A 21,424-nucleotide genomic window follows, 5' to 3' on the forward strand; every position below is an offset into this window, starting at 1 on the left:
TATATATATATATATATATATATATATATATATATATATATATATATATATATATATTGATGCTCGATGTGGGCTTTTCAACTTGCTTCGAAGCCGCCGTGGTTGCTTTGTAGCTATGGTGTTGGGCTTCTAAGCACGAGGTCGCGGGATTGAATCCCGACCACGGCGGCTGCATTTCGATGGGGGCGAAATGCGAAAACAACCGTGTACATGGATTTAGGTGCACGTTAACGAACCCCAGGTGGTACAAATTTCCGAAGTCCTACACTACGGCGTGCCTCACAATGAGATCGTGGTTTTGAAGCGAAGTTTATTTTCCCTTTCGGCACGTAAAACCCCGTAACTTTTTTAAGTTGTTTCGACCACAAAGTGCAACCAATATTTCATTGCGGTTTTCGATTTGGTTTATCGAATGTAAGCGCACGTGTGCTGACACAGAGGCACCATGACACACATGAGACAACCAAAATCGCATTTCTGAAAGTGAACAACTGTCGGAACATCTGGTAATTAATTTTTACGCGCATCCAAACGTCCGTGCTCGTACAATGCTCTTCGTGTGCCGAGCTCAGCTTGAATGAAATCAATATCCTAGATTTCGCCCGGAGACAAGGCGTTGATGAGCACTGGGTCACAAACCAGTGCAATGCAAACACGTTTTCAGGACTGTTGGATATGAGGCGAAAGCTAATCAACTGCGACAGCACCCCCCCCTCCCTCCTCCCTACTCCAGAAAAGTAGGATAATGGCCACACAATATAACAATGCAATGAAACTGCTTTGCTAAACAAGCCCATTACTTATTCGATTAACGGCTATTTTCGTCTAGCAGCAGGAAGTTATGCACGAAAAAAGGTATACGTGCCGCGATGGGAAGTGGTCGTTAGCCTTGGAATCACAGAGGTCGGAATTAAAGGGGCTATTCTTCTGAAGAAAAAAAAAATACGGTTCGACACCAGAGGCTACGAAAGTGCGAAATTGGGCCATTCAGTTTGTCGTCAACATGGCCAACATCGCTAAGGACGAAGAAAGATTGGCTATAGCAGGCCACTCAGAGCTATTTCTTGAAAGTAATACTGTTCTCAACTGATAACCAGCCTTTTTCCTGCATGTTTCCTTTTTTCTTTTTTTTTCTTTCTTCCTTTTTCGTAGCTCGCAATGTTTGCACTATTGACCTTCCCGTCGCCGAATCGTTTAGATGATAGAGAAAAATTTGACTTATTGAATCGGCAAGGTTTTAGGCAGCGTTCGCTCTAACAGCTTGAACGACTTTGCACCGAATGGACCTCGTAGAGGCTTTGCTCTTATTTAGTGCTTAAAGAACCCGTTCGGCAGTGACTGTTCAGCATACTTCCACAAAGCGCAATTGCGTAATTCTGGATAGCACGACGTTTCATCCATCCGAAAAAGCCTTCCAAAAATGAAAAGTCCGCACTCTTCACATCAAGTTTTTAAAAAAATGTGACATAATTTATAACAGCGATGTTCTGAGAACAGGTTTCCTATGTGTCTGACAGGAATAGTGGTTACAACAGAAGAACGTATACTTTGCTTTTAGTGTGTGCATGTAAGTTAGTTTTTCCTCATTGCTCACTCGCTGTAGGGGAGAAAAGGGAATACTGGTGCAACCCGCGATCACTTCCTAAGCTCTGGATTTGCAAACTCTTCTTTTTTTCCTTCCTCGTGGAACGTAGTCAGTCTGAGGACCCGCCGTCGCTCGACACGTAGGTCCCGACGAGGGGCTCGCGTGCGAAGGCGGCCCGGCCGAGGCCCCGCGTCCTCGGCGGCGGATCCCAGTCGCGTCGCATCTTTGCTGCCGCCGGCTCAGGCCACGTTCGATCGAATGTTCTCAATTCGGTCCCTCTGTCCGGGGCAGAACTTGCAGCGTAGAGAGCGGCCCTCGAAGATCTGCACGTCCTTCCTCTTGCAGTAGATGATGACAGCGAGGAGGAGCAGGAAGCCCAGTAAGCCGCCCCAGAGTAGCAACTGCTCTTGTCTGCACAAAAGAGGAACAAAAGCAGCTGCAGCAAAAAAAAAAACGCAAGAACCGATGGGCGCGCTTATCGACTCGTCGCGTTCGCAAATGAACGCGAAAGCAAGTATGCACTGCGCGGACTGTGAGGCCCTGCGGAGAACCAGGAAACAGAGGAGCACTTCTCCCTCTCTCTCTCTCTCCCTCGATTTCGCTCCCCCTTTCTTCATTCGCTTTACGCTGCTTCCTGCTGTTTTGTTTGAATGCGGCGCGGAGGCGCCGTACTCGCTCACTCGCGATGTGGTGCATCTCGAGAGAAGCCCCGAAGGAAGAAGTGTGTTATTCGCGTCCGGTTTTTGTCGCGGGGGGGCGGAGTATAATAAACACGCGGGGCCGATAAACGGCATCCGCGTCGCAGTTCTGTCGGGTGGTATTGAAATGATTTTTACTACTGCCCAAGCAGACCTCGCGCACGCACGCACATAGACTTGTAGAAGGCGCACGGCCGCCACCAAAGCCCATTGTCTGCGCTGTGAAATGGATTCTCCCCTCTCTGTCTTCTGCAGTAGCGGATCTATCCTTTTCACTAGAGTGGCGAATCCTTTTATCTTATAAACTAGGACACAACTACCCGCAATACTAAGTTTTGGCAGAATAGATTTCATTCTTACTTAGGAGCTCGAGTGGGATTACAAAGAGTGGGCATGTCCGTGTTTTTTTCGGCAGTATGCTTTAAGTACACATGAGGGCCTTTGCGGAGCATTATTTCCGCTTTATCATCAAATGTTCATATACGTCTTGAACCGCTTCCGTGCTTTTAGGTTACGTCAGGCTCTGATACCATGTTTGCAATAACAAAGTCAAAGAGGTTTTGTTATAAGGACACGAGATGGAGCACTCGTATTTCTCGTCTGTTTCAGTAAAGATCGTTAGCTCAGAGGGCATTGCCCCGTTGAGATCCCATAGAAAGATATTTGTACCGGAAGCTACTGTGGGTGCACAGGGTTTTTTTTTTTTTTCGTGAGGATCACTCGTGGCCGTAATGCGATTTTGCCTTTGCAACTCGGTAACACGCAAACGAGGGCACGACTTGACTCGCGAATTACGACAACCAGTACGCTAACGATTCTGGATAACTGACATATACATTACTGAGTTCAAGCGGATATTCTAATATTAAAATAGTGTTATTCGCCAAGGAAGCTACATATCGTAATTTTATTACAGCAATGGTGCGCAAAGGCATCTATCTCCCAAAGATTCACTACAACTGTTGCTTTTTATTAGCTGTATTTAAGGTGCTGTTGATGCCTGCAAGTGGTGCCGGCTACCCTTTTTCTCTGGCATGATAATGTGCTTTTAAAACAATGATCATGATAGCTTCTTTTCGGTAAGGAGTTCGTCGCGAGCCTTGGCAAATGCGAGACGTAAACGCGAGCGATATTGCAATATCGGCCTGTTGGTACTTATGGTAGTACGCTTTAGGGTGGGTTAGCCCGCTGAAAGAATAAGCTGTCTAGTCAGTGATTCGATCAAGTTCTCAATGCCATCGGGGCTTGCGTGTTTCCTTCCGTAAGCGCAAGCATATGTTTTAAATCCCAAATTATTAACCCTGGCGCACAGTTGGTTCAGCATAGCTTTAGTGGTCACTTCCTAAATGACAAACCGTTTTTTTTTTTTTTGTAGAGCAGGCTCCGAACTTTCGGGAATTAGCTATACCCTACTGCATTTCAATGATCAACAGAGGTAAAAGGAGCGATGTCGCTGAAGTGACATCTCTTGTCGGACCACTGTTTACCATTTCAAGTATCCCTCGCCGTGTGATACTGTCATGTTTGCCTTTTTTATTTTTTGCGACATGTCGGCATCCGTTTGTCTGCACAACCCCACTTCATAAAAGAAACTGCGCTACATTTCACAGGAAATACACTAAACATCTTCGTACAATTTAACAAAACAACAAAATGCACATATTATAACTTCTCTTCTACATCGGTTCCTGAGAAGTCCGGGGCCTCACGGAAACTTAGCCGTAGTTCCGCGTTGCGGCAGGAGAGCTCCAATATTTCCGCATTAGGTACGTGACTTGACATATTCATTGTTTTTGCGTGAAACGCTTTTAGGCTCCAATGGTAAACTTGACGAGCTCCAAATAAATCGGCTGCCAACGCCTCCAAATGCGTCTGTAAAGTGACAACATGAAACGTTTTCCTTCATGTTACTTTTTTTCTTTAATTACGTATCATTTAAGAGAATGCTGGGGCGCCGTTGCAGAGCTTCTTTAGGTGTCGCCGGCTACTCTTCGTCCCAGAGTGAAACACGCAGGCTGCACAGTTTCGTACATGAGCCGAACTACGCGGCAGCACTGTGAAGGGCACTGGTGCGCACTTACAAAGAAATATTACTCACACACTGCGATTTTTAAACACCAAATGCATTCAAAGACATACAAATCACAACAGGAATGCACATACACAAACACTTTAGGGTGGACATTGTTAGTAAACTAATAAAATACAGGTCCTAAATTGGTGCTTGTAAGACATCTAATAACACACACTTTAAAAAGTGATACGTGTAAAGCTTGTATCTGACAATTTGTTATATTTCCGCTGCGCTATGCGTTCGTCATAATCATATAGTTGAAAGGATGATTCTATGCGCACTACGGAGCGCGCCCCTGCCGAAAATGGCTGGGGGCACGACGCACATGCAGGTGCCGCACGGCGATTCTGCCACATCCCGTGTAAGGCTTGTCATTTCAGCCGTACAGCAGTCTGTCAATCGAAACGTACACTCGCTGGGAATTCCGAGTCTGGTTTATACTTTTATAATTCGCACACCCAATCCGGGAGCTTCAGTAATATTGCGTTTTAAACAAATTATCTCCGTCGTCCAAGGCACACTTGGACGACGTGGAAGTGTATCCAGACACCATGCTCGGATTTCGAGCTCATCTCTCCACGCAGGATGCAATGTTGCAAATCAAGCACCACATACTCGACAACAAGACAAGAGGTACCAGGGCCATTCTAGGATTAGACCTCAAGAAAGCCTTCGATAATGCAGCTCACGCAGCCATACTACGCAGCATTGCCGCACTCAATCTAGGAAATCGTGCGTACAGCTATGTTAAGGATTTCCTCACAAACAGGAAAGTCTCCTTAACGCTGGGCAAACTCGCATCCGAAGACAGGAACATAGGCAGCGTCGGCACCCCGCAAGGCTCGGTCATCTCGCCGATGCTCTTTAATCTCATTATGATCGGCCTCCCCGAGCGCCTCAACGCCATCGAGGGAGTGCATCACACAATATACGCGGACGACGTTACGATCTGGGTGTCCGAGGGAAGCGACGGAGAAATCGAACAGCGATTACAGACCGCGGTCGAGGTGGTGGAGGAGTACCTCGTCGGAACCGGTCTCGTCTGCTCGCCAGAAAAATCGGAACTCCTCCTCTTCCGCCCGACGCTTAGGGGAACCTAACCCCAAGGCTTACATCCAGCATGCTGCATACGAAGAAATTTGCATACGCACAAAAGACGGACAAGAAATACCCAGGGTGAAGCAGATTAAGGTGCTCGGATTCATCATAGAATCGAACGGCAACAACGGAGAAACGGTCAGAAATTTGGAGACTAAGATCACGAACACGCTGAGGCTCATCAAAAGAAAAGGGAGGCCAACGTCGTCAGACTCATACACTCCTCCGTTATTAGCCACATTACCTATGTGGCCGCCTACCACAACTGGTACGCGGCCGAATATGCCAAATTGAACACCCTCATTAGAAGAGCATACAAGATGGCACTGGGCCTTCCAGACAGCACCAGCACGGAACTGCTGCTACAGCTGGGCGTCCACAACACGCTTGAAGAGTTAATTGAAGCACACCAAATCTCGCAACTCGAAAGACTAGCGAAGACACGAACGGGCAGGAGTATCCTGGACAAACTCGGGATAAGTTATCACAAGCAGCACGGCGACAAGACATCCCTTCCAAGCGCGATCAGGGAAAAGCTGCAGGTGGCTAATATACCCAAGAACATGCGCCCCGAATTCAATCAGGGTCGAAGAGAGAGTAGAGCCAAGGCTTTACTCAAGGCCTTCGGTAGGGACAAGGAAGCGCTGTTCGTAGACGCGGCAGAATACGAGGATCGACGTGCTTTTGCAGTGGCCGTCCTCAATACCGAGAAACAATTGGTCAGTTGTTGCAGCATACGTGTAAAAAACCCCGAGGTAGCGGAAGAGGTGGCGATAGCCCTAGCCATCGTTAACCCCAGTTGTAGATACGTAATCAGTGACTCGCAGACGGCGGTCAGAAACTATGCACAAGGCAGAATTTCGCCGAAGGCTGAGGCTATACTCAAAGCTAACGCGAACTATGTCACCTCCGAGGAGACGGAGGAACGACACATTATATGGTTCCCGGCTCACACGTCCCCCGACACCCCCGTACCCAACCTCAACGAGGAGGTCCACCGCGTAGCGCGAGGTCTCACGTTCCGCGCCCGCGAAGAAGGATCCTCTCTTGGGGTTGGAAATCCAACGGAGGCATGGACAGAGAGGGACAGAATGACCAGATACTGTGACATTACAAAATTTTATCAAAACTCAAGGCGGGTTTATCCGCCCCCTAACCCCAAACTCGACAGGGCCCAAGCGGTAGACTGGCGGCAGCTACAAACAAAGACCTTCCCCAACCCCGTCCATCTCAGGAGGATATATCCGGACGTCTACTCAGATGATAACTGCAAGCTATGCAGCAGGGCTCACGCAACTCTTAGACACATTCTCTGGGAATGTGACGTTATATGCGAAGAAAATGCAGTTTTCCCAGATGAAGCTGCGGCGCGATGGACGGCCGCGTTGCGCAGCTCAAACCTCGAAAATCAACTATGGGCCATCCAGCAAGCCCGTGAGGCGGCGAGGAGACAGGATCTCCGGACCTCCTCGGGGGCGGCCTAGGCCCAGGCCACGAATTTGCCGGATTGTTTGTAATATCTCTGTGTCACTAACTCCCCACTCCCTCATGTAATGTCTCAACAGAGACCTTTGAGGAACTGAATAATAATAAAAAAAAAAGTTGTTACCACCACCACCACCAACTTGTTTTTAACCTAACCTAACCTAACGTAACCTAACCTAACCTTGCACCAACCTTAACCTCCATGCTAACACGCGCTAAAAAAAAGATAATAAGTTTCGCCGATGCGACAATTGCCATTCCCTATATGGCGCTGCATCGTACCCAGCCATTTCCGGCAGGGACGTACTCCGTAGTGAGCATAGCATCATTCTAGTTGAAATGGGCTTTATGTGTCAGTAACTCAAATAACATACTATCTCAAGCCCAATGAGAGTGTTGGCATTCAAAACACCATAAACAACAGAAGCCCCACGCGATTTCAGCAGTGACATCACGCGCAACCACCAACACCCCGCAGATTTCCATGGGGGACGCGGGCGGTGCCTAACGTGGACATCTCTATCCAGAACGTGGTTTTATATGAGAGCGCGGCGCGTCCTATATGAAGTCACAGTCAAAGCCCACAGGCTCTCGGTTATAAGCGCTCCATGTTCTTGACGCTTAAAGCTGAACGAGTTATGCCAGTCGGAATGAGCGTCGAAAGCGACAGCTTCCATGGTGCGCCATGTCATGCAACAAAAGAACAACAAAAAAAACCAAAAAAGCTATGAAAACTCACGGAATCAGTACGATTCTGTCGACTGTCAAAAAGGAAGCAGCACCTAAGTAGGCATCTTATACGGTGTGGTTGCTCCTCCAGAACGTATTCATATAACAGCCTGTACTAACTCTACTAAGTATACCTGTTTATCAATATGATATAACCATTTACTAGAAGCATAAAAAGATTACTCTCTGCGTTTGTCTGGCTGACTTATTATATCTTTAATCTTTTTGCTCGCTCTCTCTCTATCTCTCTTCTATACGTGCCAAAGCTTGAGTTGTAAATGCCGACTATACGCGTAGTGCATCGCCTATTGAGGCGCCACTGATAGCCACCTAGAGGGCGCTTCCAACAGTAAGCGCGGAAGCAGTAGCAGACGGCAAGCCTTTGCAGCAAGGATGGCTGAAGTTCGCGGCTGCGATTTCTCCTTCGTTCGGGTGCCAGACTGCTTCTTCTGCGGTGGCAGCTGTAGAGAAGACGCTGGCCTCTGTGGGAGCGGGCATGAACACAATGTTACTGGTGTTTTAACCTGGTCCACATGTATGTCAGGTGCGTCCCGCAGACAAACGCCATTAACCCCATTTCCACGAAGTGGAGCTCATGTTTATTATCCGCTAAATTTTGTTGAGTAATGAGATGTCTCGATCGTTTTTCTTTAATTCTGCCCTTGCCGTAATGCTGCTTCTCTACCTTAATAATAAGCACCTATATCGTTAGTGCAGACTTACATCTCAGACAAATTCGCACGGTACGATGTCTGCATATGGCGTTGTGATCTTTCTGCCAATGAATACAAGTGACATCACCGAGTTAGTGCAGTCAAAGTTGGCTCAAGAAGAGTAATTGCGAATATATTGATGGAAGCGCGTACACTATTCAACGAAGTCTGCAAACACACGGTTTAATAAAAGCGCGTGTTAGCGCTGTACTGCCGATGCAATTCTGCTGCATACGCCGATGAACTGCCGTTCCCGCTGCAGTTTTTGCAATTTTAAATTCTCCAAGGGAGCTGCTTGGAAACGTAAAAAGCTAAAGTCTCACCAACTTTTCAGTATTTTTTTTAAATGTTATTAGAGAGAGATGCCACATGATATATTTAAAGGCTGAGGAGCACCAGTCAAAGTAGATGAGCGCTGGTGGCAAGGCCGGCTTTAGTCCTCTGTGGCGTAAGAATGATAACAAAGAATTCAGTTGAGTACAAAATTCAGATGCACAAAGGCAGTACGTTTTGAAACAAACAAACCACTCGGCGTGGTAAAAGTCTGCTCACACAGCATCGAGGTGTGATGATTTCTCAAACGTGGCGCAAACTTTTCATCGAAAATGGAACGAAAATACCATATGCAGCAACTATTAGCAATTCTCGCCCTGAACTACCTATTCTCTAAACACATTTCCCCCCAAAACACAATATCTAAGATGCCCTCGGGCGAGAAGAATAAATCTGTTAAAGAAGCACTTGCTTAGTATCATTCCGATAAGACACAGCGTGATTTAGACCCTTTACAAACGAAGCAGGGTGAAAACCTCGCCCCTCAAAAAAATCAACAGTTATGCATGAAGCAGCAACAGTTCAATATGCGCGAAGCCATGCATAAAATAGATACAAAAACATGAAGTGCGCGACAGCTGGTGCAAATATTTACCGCCTCGCATAAAGCCAACAATTTCCGTTCTTGCAAGCTTCAACAGCTTTAACATGCAACACAATACGCTCGTGCACTCGTGCTGCCTAGCTAGCGCAGCGCGGTAAAGAAACGCCAATCAGTATAAGCGGCAAACGGCATTCAGAACTTTAGCGAAATGCCATTAAACAGCATGCTGCACTGCAGACGAACTTCGTCGCTTATGCGCCTAACTATGATCGAGTGGAAAAAACACCGACATGACAACGGAAAGCATGAGAACAAGAAATTTCCCGCCGAACGGCGGCGATCCATTGCTACCGTTGCTCCCGCTGATGAGGTTTTGCAGGCAATGATTAGAACCGTATCACCGGCGCGTTTTCGCCGGTATTTGAGCCCCCCACCGTGCAACAATTATTCGACATTTCTTGAAGCTTTCGCCACCCCACACATGCAAAGTCACCCCACACATATTGCTCTGAAAACGTGATTAAGACAGAGAAGCGTGATCAACGGCGCAGCAAACTACGGCGCGCGGCTGGCTCCTTTCCCGATTGTTCTGCGCAAGGCCACCACCAGTGGCGCGTCCATCGGCGCGCACTGCGCGCATAGGTCTGTTACTTTTTACCTGTGACAGCGGCGACAGCGGACGCCTGGTAAAACGCGCTTGATCCACTTGCGCTCCTGGTGCTTTACAACAAGAAGTGCGCCAACCATGTAGGAATAAAACTTTTTTTGCGCTCTTTTACATGGTTGAATCTTTTTTAGTAAGAATAGAGTTTTTTGGAAAGTCTGAGCCAGCCTACGACATGAAACTCAGGCCCAGTTAACGCGGAAAATCGTGGATAATTCACCACCACCTAAAAGGAAAAAGTCGCGAGATTTCTCGAAAAAAAAAAATATTATGAGGCTGCTCGAACATCACGTCGAGAAGACCACTGTGTCCTTATTCGACTTTATACTAAGAGACACGCAGCGCGGTAGCTTCGCCATGCGGCATGTACACTCTTGTTGGCTGAGTCGAATATCCAAAGTATAAATCCCATTAGGCTGCACGACCTAAATACTCCGCTGCATTGCAACTTCTACTTACACCCGGGCTGTACCAACGTGAGGCAACTCATCAGCGTTGGCTGTGTGTGGTGAGGAGCTGCCTTCACTAAAACTTGTTCAACATTAGTTGTAATGAATAACAGTGGTGCATGTGATGCTTGCGGCTGCGATTTGATCATCGACGCCTTCTTTGGTATTGTCTTCGATTCGACTTACTGAGCCTAACTCTTCAACGAATTGTCAAGGCTGAACGTCCACTGCCCGTGCAAACGCTACTTGAAGACCATCCTTACCGCTCGTCAACCCACGTATAAATCATGGAACTTGAGGACGAATAGACGGTGGGAACGCCTTTGACTGCGTGGCGCTGTCCGTGCGCATTCACGCATTCATCACGTCTGCCTTTCGTCCCCTCTTTTTTATTATGATAGTGATTATATGGACACTCCAGGCTCATTTCTGCCGTCGGCGTCGGCGTTGCCATGAGGGTACGTTTGAAGACCAAGGGCGATAAAATCGTCGCGACGCACGGTATGCTGTACGTGCGAGTGAAGGCGTGCATTGTTGAGCCGGCGATCGCGGCTAAATCTCGGGCACGCGACGGCAAAAAGCGGCAAGGAAGCTCGCCGCCTTCCGTCCCGCTCAAGGCTTCGGGGGGAGGGTAGGGAGGGGAGGGGGGGGGGCGTGTTACTCCGGCCGGCGCGGACGGTCGCGTGCGCCCGGACAGGCCGCTGTATCTTGAAAACCATCTACAACGGGTACAGAGTATGCGCTGCGCTGTGTTTTCGCGACGTAGTTCGCTTTGACGCGAGCTGCAGCTCGAAAGTCAATTTGCTCGTTGCTGCTGCCACGTTTCCTCACAGGAGCCTTTTTATCAGCGAGATTACGCGGTCGTTGAGAGAGATGTGTTCATGTTTGCTTGCGCGCGCGTGACACCATGCTTGTTAATTTAGTTAGTATGCCTATGTTTTCAAGTTTACACGGCCGATAAATCTACTATCCTTACTACGTATAGCTACGTATATCCAATAATTTGCTATCGCAATCGATGCTCCGACTTCCGGGAGAAACTGCGACTTTTTTTCTATTCATCTTTTCACCTCCCACAGTGTAGCGTAGAGAGTCAGACGCTTTTCTGGTTCACATTCCTGCCTTCTCTCTTTAATTTCTCTGTCTCTTTCTATCTCTCTCTGTCTCTCTCTTTCTCTCTCTCTCTCTTCAAGTTGCGCCTCTTACTATATCTTGAGTGGCATAGAGAGAGAGAGAGAGAGAAATGCGGTGGAAAAGGCTGGAAGGGTAACCCGAAGGTTTAGGTTTGCTGCCCTACATTGGAAGGAAGGGCAAGGGGGGAAAAAAGATAAAAAGAATAGTGGAGAAAGACATCAAATGTGCGAGAGAAAAAAAGGGGGTGGGGGTGGGGTGTAGATAACGCCCGAGAGTATCAAATTCTCTCTAATAGGCTACTCTAACGTAGAAACTTCCATAGCGCCATGACCAACTTATGGTGTGACGACCGTGAGGATATAGCACTCAAGGATTGGCTGCTCCGAAAGTGGCCGGTTGTCGAGACGGCCAACGCGGTCGCCAGCGGCCACGTGTGCATTCTGTAGCGAGGACAATGGCAGACAACATGTTCAATATTTCCCTCACTGCCGCAATTGTCGGAAGCCGCACTTTCGGCCACACTGATGCTGAAAGCAATGTATTTTGTAAATGCTACGTCAAGCCACACTCGGCAAAGTGCTGCTGTCTCGGTGCGGCACAGTCCAGATGTGGGACGCTGCTTCTCGCCCTTTCACTGAGTGCAACGAAGTGGCTGATATAAATAATTTCATCTGGACCCGCAAAGCTTTTGTTCTGAAAGGAGGAGGCATGAGAAGAAGATGGTTTTCTCATGAACGCGCAGAGCAGTTCCCTGGAGGACCACGGATAGTGTGCAATGAAGTGCTACGCATTCTTTTCAACTTTCTGCGAGAGAATGAGCTGATTTACTCATGGGGACATATTTGACGCGTACAAAGACGCTCAGGCGGAACAACGGCCGGCCAAGCCTGCCCGGCTAACCTCAGCTTTGGCAACATCATCATCACCACCACCACTAGATCGAAAGTGTAGCAGCATACAGAAAGCTAACACTATAATATGTGCGACAGTTCCAACGTGGAAACATTAAGTTTCGTGCAACAACATTTCTAAATAATAGCATTACTCACGCTCTCGTTCTTAAACTAAGCTGCTGTGGATGCTGAGCTTTCGTTCTTAATAATTAATGTTTGCTTTATTCAGGCAATCAACTAGAAAAACGTGACAACCATTGTATTTAAGAGCAATCTTTAGCCGAAGTTCAATCCATTGTCTCTGTTCAAAAGCATGTGAGCCACATGCTGTATTATTTCATTAGGTGGTCTCCGGACTGCCTTGGTTAAAATGTAGAAAGCGCAACTTTTCACTTCTGAAAGCAGAAATTACTTTTAATGTTTAATAAGAGCTTGCGAAAGTGGGACTGTTACGGTTTTAAATATCTGTAATTTTCGACTAACTTTGCAACTAAAACGGCTATAATAATTACGTAAGATACATTGTTTAAAAAGCGGGCGAAATTCGCACAGCACACTTGGCGCCCTCTAACGCGTGCGAACATATTCATAAATAAGACGCATTCAAAACTTGCGCAATCATTGTAAAAGTTCATGCGAATTATAATTCAACGCGACTGTTTCCTCCACCATGCTATAAGCTAAATGTACTTGAGTTAAATTTTTTTTTTATATCTACTTTTGTTACTGAATTAGGATCCGCATTCACAAAAAGTTCATACGATGAAATTGTTCGTGAGCCTTACGGACAATTCTATCGTAAGAGCTCCTTGCTGAGCAAATTCTAGTTAATCCTGATGCTGGACACAATATTAGCGAAGGCGACCACCCAGTGGCAAGAAGCACTTCCAAAGGAAGTGTTTTGTAAGTTCAGCCCCCAGATCTGTATGTTAAACTTATTTTTACCCATTACTTTTGTACGTCGGTTTCAACTTCAAATCCATCATTTACGTTTACGTGGCATGTGCTGCTCTTAAGACACTGAGGAAGTGTAACACCGAGTGCTTCGGCCTTAATCAGGCGTCGTTGCCTGCGTTATATACAAGCCTTAATGTGACAGAGCCATCTGACTCGTACTGTGAGTGAGCTATGTTGCTAGAGGTTGAGAACAGCATGATTCGCAATTGCGGAATATGAAAAACAGCAAACATACATGATTTCGGACTTTGCCTTCTTGGCGCAGCAGGAGTGCTTGCCGTACTCGGTGCAGCAATCGGAATTCATGCACTGGTACACGTTGCTGGGGTCAAACCATCCTTTCTCCTTGTCTATCATGCAGTCTTTCTTGGCTGAAAAATAAAAAAGAGGGGTCTTCGTAGGAAACAACACTGCGAAGTCTTCATACACTTTCCTACCCCCCGCCACCCCCCCCCCAACAAAAAAAAACATGACACAGCGAAAGTATACTTGAAGGGGTGTTTGCACGCGGGTTACCTCATACACGAAATAAAGAGTACTACTTGCATGTTCTTCAAGGAAGTATGCACATTCCTTTTAAGAATATATGTTTCATTACTTCACAGCCCGCGAATGCACGCGGAGTGCCTCGAGCGGCCAGTCGCGAGGCAATTTTGCGTGTCTTCGCGGGCTTCTTTCACGCTCGGAAAAACACTTATGTAGCCCGTATTGAACAACAGCAAAGCCTTATCGGCAGTTTTTCATGTTGCTTTACAAAATTCTCATTCACACTCACACTATTCATCTCACTAAAATATTTGAGAAGTTGATTAATTAATGAAGGCTAATTACGTAATTAGGCGGATGCAAAATATAACCTATCTCCAAGCGACGGCAAACAACATTACCTCGGTTCTGTCCAGCTGCGCGGCATTTGCATATTTTAGAGCGCAGCTCTTTGGCGTCCGTTCCTGGGTTTCGCGTCGTCGTCGTCGTCGTCGTCGTCGGCCTCGTAACCAGCTCCGCCCCCCTTTCATCCCCCCAGCGCTAGCAGCGACCGACTGATACCGCTGGATGCCGCTGACGCCGCTAGAGAGTGAAGATAACGTGACTGCATAGAACGCCGTCGCCGCCATGCAGAAAGAGGAGGAAAGGGTCCCCCCCCCCGCTGGTTCTTAGCGCTGCGGAAGCGAGGGTATCATATTGTTTGTGTCGGCATCGGCGGCGTTGTCCCTGAAACCAACTCCGCAGCTGGGGTTGACTCACTATCGGCGTCAGCGGCATCAGTCAGTCGCTGCTATCTCTTCCCTCCTCCCTTTATCGTGTTGTCCGCTTGCTGCACGCGCTTCTGCCCCCATCGTTTGCCGCTGGGTGTACACGCCGCCCCCTTCCCACCTCTTCCTGCGAGTTTCCGGTTGTCAAAGCGCCGGCTCGAACTTTGAAGTTGGCGAACTGTGCGCCGCAAAGTTGCCCAACGGCTTGCTGGTAGTAGCTGCCTACTTCGCCCCTACCGCACTCACGAAAGACGTCGTGCACCTCCTGCAGCTCGCATTAACCGTCCATCGATCCACACCGATGTTAGTAGTGGGGGACTTTAATGTTGACATAAAGACAAACAGCAATTTCCTAACACTTATGCGGGAGAACATCCCGTTCCTCTCGCTCGTAACGCGTCCCACGGCTGTGACAACCTCGCGAGGCACTTGTATAGATCTCGTCTTTGAGAATCAAGCATTGGTGTACCAAGTCGAACATATATCAGTATATTTCTCCGACCACAAAGCTTCCTTCATTACTGTCAAGAACTGTTAGTGGAGTCTTTGTTAAAGGAATACGTGTGAAAAATAAAAAAAAATTCTGTGATAGCGCATACATGTGTTGCTCGATTTCTTTGCCTCAATCTATCGAAAAGGTGAAACAGCTTATTTGCTGCGCTCAAATTTCGCATTAGGAAGTAACGTAATCGTCGGTAATTTTTTTAAACCTTAGTGCGTGATAGTTGGGACACCCTGTATTATTGCTGCAGCGCGAAAATACGCAGTAAACGGCGAGGAACACAGGATGCGCCCTGCGATCGAGCGCTGTGTTTCTTTTAGCGCTGTGCGTCTTTTTCCGTTTCTGCAATTATTTTGCCATACCACCTCGTCCGACTTTCCATCCGACTGTATATTTATACCGCAGCTCAGGACACAGTAGCCAAGGGCTTGCACAACCATTTTTCGAACAGATAAAAGGCAAGCACTACGCGATGTTATGTGTTATAATAAGCGCGATACAGCACACATTTTTAGAGCAGACATGTGCCAGATGAGAATTTCAGCTGAGGTCTATATAAAGAAATAGACCTAAGTGTTAAACTGTCGATGTATATTTCACAGGTGTACAAGTACAAGGTGAACAAATACGATGAATGCCGCAATAGCGATTGGTTTAACTAAACTTTTTTAAGAAGATTATGAGAACAAGGGAATTGATCTTTAGAAGCATTAACACTAATAAGGTTAGGTGCGAACCAGTTTATTACCTCAGCTGTTGCCATCTGTAAGAGAGAGATCGCGTTTGAGAAATGTGAATGAGTTGACAAAGTAACCGTATCGTCTGCATATTGAAAATAGTAACAGACAGCTGGGCCATTAGAAATATCATTAACATAAATAGTAAATAATAAGAAGCCTAGAATTGAACCTTGTGGCACGCTATCTTTGATCAACGACGCCTGGCTTATGTACTGGACAACAGTGACAACTTGTGTTCGATCAGTGAAGGGCGTTTTCAGCTAAATTTTAAAAAATGCCATAACAATGAAAGTTTTCTTAGTAAAATGCTATGATTAACGCTATCAAATGCTTTGCTTACATACAAAAAAGAAAAAAAAAACGACCGCACGCTACCGTGCTTGAATAAAGGGACGGATTCAGTAAATCAGAAAAGTCTTTCGGGAGAGCCTGCGTGCCTTTGCGCTGGAAGAAGCCGCCATACTGGATTGGAGAGATAATACCATGTGCACTCAAAAAGTGGCTCATTGTCCGGAATAAGTATTTCTTCTAATATCTGCTACATACACGGCAATAAGATATGGGACGATAGGTCTCGACCTTATCGCGTGGTGCCCCTTATAAAAATGTTATAACTATTGCCCGCTTCATATTTTGGGGGAGTTGACCGGTTGCAACAATGTCACATAAGAAGTCCGGCAGAATAGTCTTAATCACTTCAAAAATTTCTACGGGATTCAACGTCGTCGGAAAAGGATCTTGACCAATCAAAACTACCATTAAAACGTGCAAATTTCGCTATGCGATGTATCTAAAAAAATATCCTAAATACTTACTGTCAATAAATAAGCGTAAGAACAATCTTTTTTTTTTCATATATGCATCCAAATGAACCGGCATGACCAGCACACCTGTCTATAACGTCTGTCGGATTAAGCGAAACGACCGTGCGCAGTTCATTGCTGTTCTTGCCTCAATGCGCGAAGAGCCGAGCTCTACGGCGCACCAGACAACGTGGACGATTTTCCGCTGTCGCAAGAGAGAGACCGAGTTGGTCCCCACCGACGTCTGCGCGTGTGGCTTTAATGGACGCTGCTGTATTTTGGGATATAGCGTAAGGATTGCGGGACAAGTTGCAATCGTTGTCACGCGATTCAGTGCGTGCGTTTGAACGCAGGATGGCCGTCCTTTCAGCGTCGCTCCGCTTATCGAGATATTGTTCATCATTTGAACCCTTTCGTCCAGTAAAGAGTAACCAACCGGAATCTCACGCTTGCTAAACTCGTTGCCTTTGTTTCATAATAATTCTGTTTCGCTCACTCCTCAGAGAATAACTTGTCCCAACTTGCTGCTGCAGAAACTTCTTTCTTCTATTATTACTACTAAATAAACCTAAGGAGATGAAACATTTAAACAACCTTTATGATCTTTGGTCTCCCTAGAAAGAAAGAAAGAAAGAAAGAAAGAAAGAAGAGAAGCAGCCATTTGTTGTTTCTGCGAATTCATCTAAACAAAACACCAAAAAAAAAGGGTTCGTTTCCATCACTAAAATTTAAGTTAACACAACAACACAATCAGGTGGATCCCCACCTTATTCAGCGTAATTAAGATCCTGCTAGATTAAATTGAAGCTTAACGAGCCATTCTGAAATACACAAACTTTAAATAGAAAATCAAAAGATAACAAACCTTAGCTACAGGCCTCCCTGTGATAGGAAAACAGAGTTCTTCAACAATGCAAAAAAAAAATAAAATAATTCCGTGCTTTTACGTACCAAAATAACGATCTGATTGTGAGGCACACCATAGCGGGGGCTCTGGTATAAATTTGACCACCTGTGCTTGTTCTTGCTTTTTACGTACACCCAATGCACCGACTGGCCACAATTTAAATCAATCATGGAAGACTGCTGTCGAGACGACATACCATCCAGCCTAGGGGGCGCAATAAAAGGTGCCTTACAGTTTGTCACACATTCGATTTTGAAAAGCTCCGCACACACCGAATTCGACATCGAGTTAGAGAAACTTCGGGCAGTTCGCCGCCGTGCGGAACGAAGATATAGGCGCACAAAGTCCATTCATGACTTGAGATTAGCCAGACGCACACAGAAAAAAAATACGGTGTTGTATGAAGAAGCTGGCTTCACGACGATGGATGTCTTCCTGCCAGTCTCTGTATCCCCGAAAGCCTTTGTCTCTTATATGAAGAACTGTTCGTGGCCTCCGTGCAACCCCTGGAAAGCGCCACCTATTTAATTCCCTGGCTTTTTAACTACAATGCAAAGAGATTGAAGTCACAGAATCCTTCTGTAGGAGGATCTACAGTGAAACAAGCTCCACTGGAACGCAGACTCCCGACCACTCGCCATTCTCCCGTGATCTCCGTATGGAGTGCCCTTTTTCTCTGGACGAACTAGAGGCTGCGCTTGCTTTATGCAGGCGTTCCTCAGAGCCAGAACCAGGTGGCATTACATACGGCACTCTGTGTAGCCTTGGTGAACGAGCTCAAAAGGCACTCCTGCTCCTGTACAACGACTCGTGGCAGACTGACACGGTTCCTGAAGAATGGAGGACAAGTTGCCTGATTCCGCCTCTCAAAGCTGGCAAGTCGCCTTTGGACATTGCGTCATACCGTCCGATCGCGCTTGCTATAGTTGTGTAGGTAGCATAATGGAACGGATTATATCTGACACGTCTGGAGTAGTACCTAGAGCACTATGAAAGTTATCCAGACACGTTGGCAGGATTCAGGCACGCCCATTTATCTATAGCCAACGTTGTCGACTTGGTAACGTACGTCGAATTCCAGAAGGCCTGTAAACGCTTGTCTGCTGCCTTGTTTCTAGACGTTATAGGGGCTTACGATAACGTCACTCATGAAGCCATCTTTAAAGCGTTAGAATCGATAGGACTTGGTGGTAAGCTATTATCTCTGGGTTTGTAGCTACCTACAGATGCGATCATTCTACGTGCTCACCGGGACTGGCCCGACATTCCAGTACTGCAGCAGCCGCGGAGTCCCTCAGGGCGGAGTACTAAGCCCTACGCTTTTCAATCTAGCCCATACTGGACTACTCGAGGACCTGTCAAGCACTGTTCGACTTTCTATCTACGCCGAGGACATGTGTATCTGGACGTCGGTGTTGACACGACTTCAGCTTCGCGCTCGGCTTCAGAAGGCGGCCTCATCAACAGCATGCTACCTTCGTAAACAATTTCTGGAGGTAACGTGGGAAAGTGCGCAGTGGTGGCATTTACCCGGAAGTCAATGTCTACGTATGCCATATCAATCAACGGACAAGTGATATCGTCCAGGAGAAGTCAGGTGTTGGTGTTGGAGAATCAGGTGTTCAGGTGTTGTGATTGACAGAGACTTGTCCTGGACTCCTCACGTGAACCACGGGAAAAAGCTACTGATTGCTATATGTCATATGTTCAGGTTCCTTGCAGGAAAAAACTGGGGGAGTGTCTACACAATCCATGTTACAGCTGTACAGGGTGTTGTTTGTTTGATTCCTCCGGTACAGCCTATCCTGTAATATCCAACACCTATAAAACCAATTTGCGTACAGTTCAGATCATTCAAGCCCAAGCTCTGAGGATTACCACGCAGTGCGGCAACAGCTGAAACTATTGCCCCTTGCTCAAGATTATTCAATCACGACGCATATCGTCGTCGAGACAATGCGTGCCCATGCCAGGCACACTGCCCGGATCCCTTGCCACCACTTCGCCGCACTGACGTTGGAAAAACCCCGCGCGTCATTTAGCCCAACTGTCAGTGCATATCATTCCTCGCTTACATCGGGGTACACACCTGCGGCAAGGTCCGTGTCTCATCCATGGTGTTTGTGCCGTCCTGAAGTACACCTCAGAATTCCAGGACTTCAGAAAAAGTCAGATCTACCACCGCTTGTACTAAAACAATTGAGCTTACTCCTGTTGTACGGGAAGTGCTGTACCCACGTACACATCTTTACTGACGAAACGACCACATCGACCAGTTCTGGTGGTGCTGTGTTTACATCGACAAGAGGAGTAACGCTGTGATTCAAGACGTCACATATCACGACGTCCACTGCTACATAACTCAGGGCTCTGCGCGGTGCGCTTCAATTTATTGACACAGAGAGTCGTCGTACAGGGACCGTGTTTTCCGACTCGAGACCGGCTTTACACAGCATGCAGTCAATTCTCAGATGTGGAGCTCACGAACAGCTAACATACGAAATCGCCAAACTTCATCACGACGTGAAACAGAAAGGCCACGAAATTATTTTCAAATGACTACCTGGCCATTGCGGGATCAGTGTAAATGATCAAGCAGTGAAGGCTGCCCGAGAGTCACATCAAGAACAATACATCGTTCCCATTCCTTTTTCCATGACACACGCTGCAAGACAGCTTCGTTACCTGGCATGCAAGCTCTCTTTAACAGAGTGGAACACCCCAAATATAAGCCACACCAAGTTGTATGAACTGCACCCTTCGCTACAACTCCGACCTCCACCCGGGATTAACCGACGTGAGGCATAGCTTCTATATACAGGCTGTGGTTAGGAGTGGCTTTCACGAAGGCGCACACTACTCTGATTGGAATGACCGACAGTGCTGCATGTGATGTCTGTGGCGCAGAGGAGAACATCGAACATTTATTGTGCCATTGTCATCGATTTCAGTCGGAAAGACAAATATTGTCTAACGCATTGCGACTACTGGACGATCGGCCGTTGTCTGTGCAGGTGCTGCTTGAAGACCGCCCATCGCTCGACGACCCGCAAAGCTATGAATGCACTTTTGTCTTTGTTGAGGGCGACTGGCCTATGCGAACGTCTCTGACTCACTCAGTACCCTCCGCGTGCGTGCGCGAGCTCACCGCGACTTTCCTACCCCTCTCTATCTTATCTTTCTATTCCATATTTCCCGTCCCTCAGCGTAGGGTAGCCAACGAGACGCATTTATGGTTAACGTCCCTGCCTTATCGCTCTATTTCCTCCTCCTTTCTACACCCAATGCATGGTACACGATGGTTTTTGCAATCCGCCCTCATCGGAATTCGGCCACCGAGACTGGCATCAAACTCCATTAGGCCACCGGCCACCACTAGGCCACTAGCCACTAGGCCACCGAGGCCGGTATTCAACACCGCAGTCAACACCCATAGGCCTTCTGAAGCGCGAAATACTAAGGCCAAATGCAGAAGCAAAATCTGTTCTCATAACGCTCTTGCATTTATACTTTGCTTTTCAAATGGGAAGTGACGAAAACAAGCATTTAACTATAATTGTGGCATGAAGTACTGGGGCGATCAACAAGGGATGCCTGTAGAACTAACGTCTCCGACTAAGATGAGTACCTTGGTCGAGATGTTGGCTCCCAGTTTGAGATATCCCTTAATGGACCACCAATGAGGGCTTAAAGTCTCCGTCTTCTTGCGAACCTTTGTGTTGCTTGAAATACTGGGACATTCAATAGCCTTGCAAACACTTGACATTTTTCGTCTAAAGGTATCCTTTAAAATAATGGCACATTCTTCGCGTCGCAACTTCGTTGCTCAAGATATGCTGTCCACGTCGCACTTAAGGCGAGCT

General features: G+C 47.0%; 1 protein-coding gene across 2 annotated transcripts in view; it reads right to left on the reverse strand.

Annotated features, from left to right (window-relative positions):
- Positions 1 to 728: 728 nt before the first annotated feature.
- LOC135901278 (uncharacterized) overlaps positions 729 to 21,424 on the reverse strand; it is an 83,010-nt gene continuing 62,314 nt past the window's right edge. For both annotated transcript variants that reach the window (XM_070531080.1, XM_065431016.1), the window contains exons 2-3: positions 13,592 to 13,727; positions 729 to 1,996 (exon numbers count right to left, since the gene is read on the reverse strand). In XM_070531080.1, coding sequence (XP_070387181.1) covers positions 1,825 to 1,996; positions 13,592 to 13,727 — 308 coding nt within the window. In that variant the 3' untranslated portion in view covers positions 729 to 1,824. The remainder of the gene's footprint in view (positions 1,997 to 13,591; positions 13,728 to 21,424) is intronic.

Source organism: Dermacentor albipictus, chromosome 1 (assembly GCF_038994185.2).
Source record: "Dermacentor albipictus isolate Rhodes 1998 colony chromosome 1, USDA_Dalb.pri_finalv2, whole genome shotgun sequence".
Taxonomy (NCBI): Eukaryota; Metazoa; Arthropoda; class Arachnida; order Ixodida; family Ixodidae; genus Dermacentor; species Dermacentor albipictus.